Below are 7,905 nucleotides of genomic sequence, written 5' to 3'. Positions count from 1 at the left end.
ACAGTGTATTATTGACCTATGGAAAACTAAATCATATTTCCAAAATTTATGTCAAATTAAAGTTTGTCACTAAAAAAATACAATGAAAGTTATGGCCTTATTAAGAGCGAAAAATGACCCTTGGTGGAAAACATCCCAACCAGCACATGAGGGTTAAAGGCCCCTTGCCACAAAGGCATGTCTGCAGTTATTTTTCTGCTAAATTTGACACTCCACCAGTTCACGTTACTCCACTGTGCCCTGAAGACAATGATATGTTGGTGTCATAAATCTGCTTTAAAAAATTATGAAGTCACTGTCTCACATCATGATCCAAACAACCAAGGAAAGCACTTTTGACACCACACTGTTATGGAAACTGTATTCTATGAAACATCTGAAATACACAGAATTGATACTTAAATGTTTTTTATGGTATTTTATTATATTTGCAAAGATAAGTTCGTAGTCAAGGTGTTCTAGACAAAACTGCAAAGCAAGGACAGAGCAAAATTTATACTAAAGAAATTTTCAAAGTTCATGGTGGAAGAAAATCATGACACACTTCATAAAAAAAAATTTTCATTACATACTGAAAGGACGTTGTGTTAGCTTTAATAATCAATTAACATCTAATGGTAAATTGTTTTCACCTGCAATGCAGACATTCGAGCGACAAAATAGACAGTAAACTCAAACAGGCCAGTAGCACTCAATAAATGAGCTTGGTCTGTCTATTTCAGAGGTCCCCTTGATCTTGCAATATTGTTGTTAGTTGCAGCAGCCTCCTCAAGTGCCTGCATCAGCTGAAAGTTCCTTTTCTTTGTCTCTTCCATTGTTACTGGGTTCAATCCATGCAGATTCTAATGGGCAGAACAGCAAATGCAATTATATTAGTGCTGTCAATCGATTAAAAAAATGTAATCGCGGGCTGTGATTAATCACAAATTTAAAATACTAAGATTTACCTGTGAATGTGTTGAAATAAACAAAATGCATGACAAATTAATTTAAGGAAACAGATCCAAACTTCCACCTGGAAGCTTTTTATAATGAAACTTGCTGTTCAGGCATCGTGTCTTCTGCCATCATATTAAGTACCATAGCTTTCGCTGTAACTTACCCTTATCACACAATGATAGATATCCATCTGCACTGCGATGATGGCAAGAAGTTGGCGTCAAACCTTACCAAAGTATTAATTTTAACGTGTTCAAATTTTTAGATTAATTGCATGTGTTAACGTTGACAGCCATAAATTGGCTGGAATTTAGGGTAGTAATGAATTACTACATTAAGAGTCTAGTCTGCAAACCCATCCATCCATTTTCTATACCCACTTATTCCTAACCAGGGTCACAGGGATCTGCTGGAGCCTATCCCAGCTCTCTTTGGGTGAAAGGCAGGGGTACACCCTGGACAGGTCACCAGTCCATCACAGGGCCACATAGAGACAAACAACCTCACACACTCACACTCACTCCTATGGGCAATTTAGAGTCACCAATCAACCTGACATACATGTTTTTGGACTGTGGGAGGAAACCAGAGTACCTGGAGAAAACCCACACAAGCACAGGGAGAACATGCAAACTCCACACAGAAAGGCCCCTGATGGGTTGCAAATCCAGGCACTTCTTGCTGTGAGTCAACAGTGCTAACCACTAATCCAACATGCTGCCAGTGTGTAAGCCATCTTTCATAAAGAATAATTTTAGATAAAACTCAAGGTACCAGATCCTTAGAGACTGAAGACCTGAGAAAAAAGCTCAGCGTGAACTGTGATGATGTTGATCAGAGCTTCTTTAAATGTTCTAGATTTGCTATAAGAAGTGTAAAAATAATTTGGGGAAAATATTAAACTGTGGCAGGGCAATTTAAACAATGACTACTACATCACTTTGTCTCTGCTTTTTCCAAGCTTTTTACCAAGCCGTATTTTTCCTGTGTTTGTGTAATATATCAATGAATTTTGTCCTGGCATGAACCAAAACTGGAGAAAATAATAATTGTAGTCTATAATATGGAAAGTGGTTATTTCGCTGATTACACATAGCTAACGGTAAAGCTAAACAAAACCAAACCCTTCCATAGAACTTATAGAACTTGGTCTGGGTTGACCCGTTTTTGACGGGTTGCGTAGTTATCCCGTTAGACGTCGGTCGCAGAAACACGGGGTTCTGAGACATCCTGTTCAGATCGTGTATCTTTGTATCGCTGTACTTACTGTCCACTCTGCAATGCGATGATAACTATTGCAAGCTTTCAAAAAATAAAGACGACTGCCACACACAACCTGAGTGTTCTTTCTGTACACTAAAAGCATTCAGAATAATTACCTTGACTTGTTCTCTTCGCCTATCTTCTCCTGGAGCTATCACACACCACAGCCCAAAACCAACCCCCAGCAGAGCGACCATTGCAGTATAACTCAGGACGGTTCGCGGGAAGCTCATCTGGGGCACAATAAACGCCAGACAGTATCTGCGTGATATCTGATTCACTACAGAAGCCGCCACCTAACGTTACAGTACCCCTTCGTCTTTCGTCTTGTACTTAAATGTGGTTGGCAACCAGGAATATAAGTACATTACTGTTGTCGCCTGCGTCTCCTTCTTTTTTCAGTTTATTGGCGGATCTCAAACCAGCAAGATGGCGCATACCGCCACCTACTGTAGCGAAGTGTGTAGGATCATGGTTTTGAATTAATTTAATCCCAGTCGAAAGAAGAAAAAAATGGTTTCCTAATCCTGTCTTTATGATATAATGAAATAATGCCCTTGTTTCGTGACTTGTCCTCAATAATGATTTTAAGCTCTATTCCTGACTTGCCTCCTGTACTATTTCTCTTGGAATGTCTGTCTCTGTACCGTATCTGTGGCATTGCATAACATGTTCAGCATCTTCCTACTGGGAAAGACCCTTCTGGCTTCCCTCCACTAGATACAGAATTGATCTTACAATGCAGACCAAAATTAATAATAATATCTGCTGTAAATATTGACAGTTTATCAGTTAATCTGTTGGATATTGATACTAAACTCTGGAATGTGTATACCTATTCCTACATGTCCGTTATCAGGATTCTTAGAGCCACCTGTATATATTTGATATATTTGTAAAACTGCCTGTCTAAATAATTTTCCAGTTTGACAGATATTATCAATGTCTACCCAATTCTTCCTATCTTCCAGCAGTTGTAAATTAACACGAACATCTCCATTGGGATGAACAATCCATGGGTACACATTACTTAATAATACAGATGGACTATAGTTTAGATCTTTTAAAGCATATTTTTCTGCTATCCTACCTATATTCCAGCCAAATCTTTTATCATTAAAATTTGTGTATTCCCAACATGTATCTAATACTTTGGTGGTGGTATGTTCATTTCCACATTCTTTCAGTCTGACCCAGTATGGTAGTGAGAGTTTCTCTCATCTAAGGTATAATGATAACTCTGTAACTTCCAACACAGCATTAACTGGTGAATTGTTTGTTGTCGGAGGCTATATGCCCCTAGTAGGGTCTCCCAAGGCAAACAAGTCCTAGGTGATGGACCAGACTAAGAGCGGTTCGATTACCCCTTATGAAGAGAACAAGGACAGTGACGTTGCCTGGTACAGCGAAGCCGGGGCACCACCCCAAAGCAAGGCCTGGGGTTGGGACTCAAAGGCGAGCACCTGGTGGCTGGGTTTCCCCCCATGGGCCCAGCCAGGCAAAGCCCAAAACAAGAACATGGGGCCACCCTCCTGTGGGCCCCCCACCCACAGAAGGATCCATAAGGGGCCGGTATAATATGGATCAGGCAGTAGTGGAAGGCGGCCAGCAAATTCCAAATTTCTTTGAGAGCATCTGCAAACAAGGGTTTTGCTACCACGTACGAACTCATCCTTTGCGAAGGGGTGAAATACTTATTTCACTCATTGAAATGGAAATCAATTTATAACTTTTTTGAAATGCGTTTTTCTGGATTTTTTTGTTGTTATTCTGTCTCTCAATGTTCAAATAAACCTACCATTAAAATTATAGGCTGATCATTTCTTTGTCAGTGGGCAAATGTACAAAATCAGCAGGCAATCAAATACTTGTTTCCCTGACTGTACTCTTTTCTTTTAAGTGTGTCCTGAGAAAACTCTTGAGCTCAGCTATTGTTAACTCATGCCTGGTCAAGAGCATATCTGTCATGATGTGAATTCTGAGTTCCGGTCTTGGACTTTTATTTTGGGGCAGTTTCCTGTTTTCTCTGGTGTGTTCTTGATTAACTTTATTTCTCGTTAGTTCATTAGTTTCACCTGTGTTAATTACTCTTTGGTTCTGTCTATTTATACACCCTGTGTCTCTTTGTTCTCTGTCGGAGCATTAATGTGCTTTGCGTTGTTTGCAGCAGTGAGAAGAGGAGGTTTTGTTTTATGTCCGTAACGCAGAGTGGCGTTGTTGTCTGCCTGCCTGTCCGCCGAGTGGCGGAGATATTTTGTGTTTTTGTGCCTGAGCCCTGGACGATCCAGGGGAAATAAAACCTGCTTGTCCTGCACTTGGGTCCTACTTGTCCTCCTTGATCATCAACATCACCACACTTCATAACAATATCTTTGAATGTACCTGGCCGGATTATTGTTAACACAGCGCGTATTATTTCGTTTTCAGTAAAATCCTTGGCTTCTGTGGTCCACAGGCCAGTGTCCTTGGGCAAGACACTGAACCCCAAGGCTGTTCCTCCGGTGTATGAATGGTTGAGCGATAATGGATAAATAGTGTAAAAGCGCTATACAAGTTTAAGCCCATTTACTATTACCCTTCTTGAAAAGACGGATCGCAACGATGATTTGCCACTCCCTGTCCCCAACTTTCATGCAATATTACAGAGGTGTGTCAGCCAGGACAGCCCCACAACATCCAGAGGCATGAGGAACTCAGGGGGGACCTCACCCACCCCTGGCACCTTGCCACTGTGCAATTCTTTGACTGCTTCAATGACTTTTGCAACAGTGATGGGCGAGCTCCCCCCCAAGTCCCCCATTAATACCCAGAACACCGCTAATGATGGAGCCTTTACATCACAGAAACTAGTTTACTACCAGAGCTCGAGCAAATTCCAAAATCAGAGTACAGGCCTTGTAAAAAGCAATACCCTTTAAAACAGGAAGCCACTGATGGTATAAAGCCTGTTTATTGTTAACAATTTCATGTGAGAATTCGCCAGTGCGCACTCCCATTTTTTTCAGTTGAAAAAAAATAAGAGACCAAGGTCAACCAACTGAATGGCACTTTGTGCAAGATTTACAGACGGTGAATGCAGCCATCATCCCCCCAAGCGCCAGAAGTAAGTAATCCTCAAACCATCTTGTCTCTGGTACCACCAGATTCGACTCATTTTTCAGTAGTAGATTTGGCCAATGCTTTCTTTTCTGTCCCTGCCAGTACTGGTTTGCCTTTTCATTTGAAGGAAAGATTTACACCAGGACCACATGTTTTCAAGGTTCCTCTGAAAGTCTGAGTTACTTTCATCAGACTCTCAGTAGGAATTACTACTACAGTATGTAGATGATTTGCTGATTTGTAGTCCATCTGAAGAAGTATGCAAAATAGATACTGTCATGAATTGGAGCGGTGGTGTCAGTGTGCTGATGAAGGAGGAGAGGTGAGGACCCAAGTACGGGACAACAAAGGCTTTATTTCTCCCGGATAATACAGGGTGCAGGCACAAACAAACACAAATTCACTCCGCCACACGGCGGCAGACAGGCAGGCAGGCAAACGCCACTTGGCGTCACAGACAGGAACAGAAAACCTTCCTTGCAAAGCAACACAACTAATCGCACTACGCTCACTAACTTCAACGTCAATGCTTCGACAGAGAACAAAGGAAACACAGGAGTATAAATAGACAGAACTGAGACTAATGACCAACAGGTGAAACTAATGAACTAACGAGACAAAGCTAACCAAGATCAACACAGGAAAAAACAGGAAATTAACCAAAATAAGAGTCCAGAACCGGAACGTAAACCTCACTCCATGACAGATACAGTGCACCTGCTAAAACATCTGGCAGAAAATGGCCATAAAGTCAGTCTTTCCAAACTGCAGTTTGTACAACAAAAGGTGACAATATCTGGGTCACATCATCACCCCAGAAGGAAAGACACTGTCACAAAAAATAATTGCTACAAGTGAAAATGTTCCTAAGCCAGTTGCTAAAAAACAAATGAGTTTTCTTGGCATGACATCATTTTGCAGACAGTGGATCCCGAACTATTCGCTGCGTGAAGCTCCCCTGTCTGTTTGTAAATCTCCTTATCTGCTGGTAAATAACTCTCTACACATGACAAAACCATGTGGACTCCTGAAGGGAAAAAAGCCTTTCTAGATTTAAAGGCAGCACACACTGGGTCTGACTAATCCTAACTTAACCTTCACTCAGTTTTTTGACCAGAAGGACAGTTACATGACTTCTGTGTTATGCCAACCACACGACGGAAAACTGTTTTATTATTTCTCGTCAAAGCTGGGTCCAGTAGCAACAGGCCTTCCTCTCTGTCTGAGTGCCGTCGCTGCAGCAGAGAAAGTATTTTGCTTGAAATGCCTAACATCACTGTCAAAAGGTGTAACTGGCTAAACCCTGCAACTCTTCTTCCCACAGAAAATGATGGAGAGGCTCATAACTGCACTGAGGTGTTGGAAACCATCTGTACTCACAGACCTGATCTTGCAGACACACCAACCTTGAATGCAGAGATGCAGAGCTATTGGTTAACGGCTCTGCTTCCCGTGATGTCAAAACAAGCAAAAATCAAGTAGGGTTTGCAGTTGTCACAAAACTGTGTGTGATTTCTAGTGGCAAATTACCTTCTCATCTGTCTGCACAGGCTGCTGAACTCATTGATCTTACCGAAGCCTGTAAATTGGCCAAAGACAAAACTCTAAACATTTACACTGACTCACGTTATGCTTTTGGTGTTGTCCATGATTATAGTTGTCTGTGGAGACAGGGGCTTCCTCACATCAGCTGAAACACCCATTGCACATCATGCTCTTGTTGCAGCTCTGTTAGATGTCATCCTGTTGCCTAAACAAATCTCAATTATTAAATGTGAAGTTCACACTAACAGAAAAGATCCAATTTCTACAGGAAAACTAAGCAGCAGACGCAGCTGCAAAGCTGCAGCCACAACGGGTCAGATGTTTCACCTCACTCAACTTCTCTTCACAGGAACTCAACCTACAGGCTGACTTGTCAACCATGCAGTCACTAGCAAGTATATCAGAAAAAAATTTGTGGAGAAACTCTGGCGCAGAGGGGGGGGGAGGGTGTGCTGATTGGGCAGGGCCCACACTTCGAGCACCAATAAATGTCAAAACAGGCGAATACATCTTCACTGATCACGTGAATGAGTTACGAATTATTGCAAGATCAGCAGATCACACAGTACCACCAATTCACCACCAATACAGGACTGACAAGGAATATGACTGAACCTGAACATTTGCTCAACAGGAACTGAGAAGACGTTCCAACTACATTGACATCAGTACTTGGGACTGGTTTGATGCTATATTTGGAAAATGAAAAGCTTTTCTTCTTTCTTCACACAGTTTGTGCTCTCTCCCTCTCTCTCTCTCTGTACCTTCTGCAGGTGTCCCTGATCCTGGAGCTGTATATCGCTGATGTGCAGTTACTGGTCCCACCAACCTGCAGTGTCTATTTGTTGTTTATTGTTGATGTTCTTTTCTCTCTGCTCTATCCACTCACCCCAACCGGTTGAGGCAGATGGCCGCCCAAACTGAGCCTGGTTCTGCTGGAGGTTTTTTCTTCCATTAAAGGGAGTTTTCCTTTCCACTGTTGCCAAGTGCTTGCTCATAAGGGATTTGTTGGGTTTCTGTTTGGTTCTTGTAAAGTGCCTTGAGATGATTGCATTGCGA

At 41.8% G+C, this 7,905-nt stretch overlaps 1 protein-coding gene across 1 annotated transcript; it reads right to left on the bottom strand.

Annotated features, from left to right (window-relative positions):
* Positions 1–403: 403 nt before the first annotated feature.
* Positions 404–2,626, bottom strand: uqcc3 (ubiquinol-cytochrome c reductase complex assembly factor 3). Its single transcript, XM_026321884.1, has 2 exons — positions 2,319–2,626; positions 404–842 (listed from the first exon to the last, which is right to left on the bottom strand). The coding sequence occupies exons 1-2, from the start codon at positions 2,433–2,435 to the stop codon at positions 714–716; spliced, it is 246 nt and encodes an 81-aa protein (XP_026177669.1). The 5' UTR covers positions 2,436–2,626; the 3' UTR covers positions 404–713.
* Between the last annotated feature and the right edge of the window lie 5,279 nt (positions 2,627–7,905).

The sequence above is a fragment of the Mastacembelus armatus genome, chromosome 9 (assembly GCF_900324485.2).
Source record: "Mastacembelus armatus chromosome 9, fMasArm1.2, whole genome shotgun sequence".
NCBI classification, from domain to species: Eukaryota; Metazoa; Chordata; class Actinopteri; order Synbranchiformes; family Mastacembelidae; genus Mastacembelus; species Mastacembelus armatus.
Note: the sequence above shows the minus strand (reverse complement) of the source record. Positions and strands in the feature narration are given on the sequence as shown.

Coding starts and splice junctions, on each gene's coding strand:
- uqcc3 (XM_026321884.1), bottom strand. CDS start 2,435: ATGAGCTTCCCGCGAACCGTCCTGAGTTATACTGCAATGGTCGCTCTG. Junction 843..2,318: donor GGCGAAGAGAACAAGTCAAG/GTAATTATTCTG, acceptor TCTGCCCATTAG/AATCTGCATGGATTGAACCC.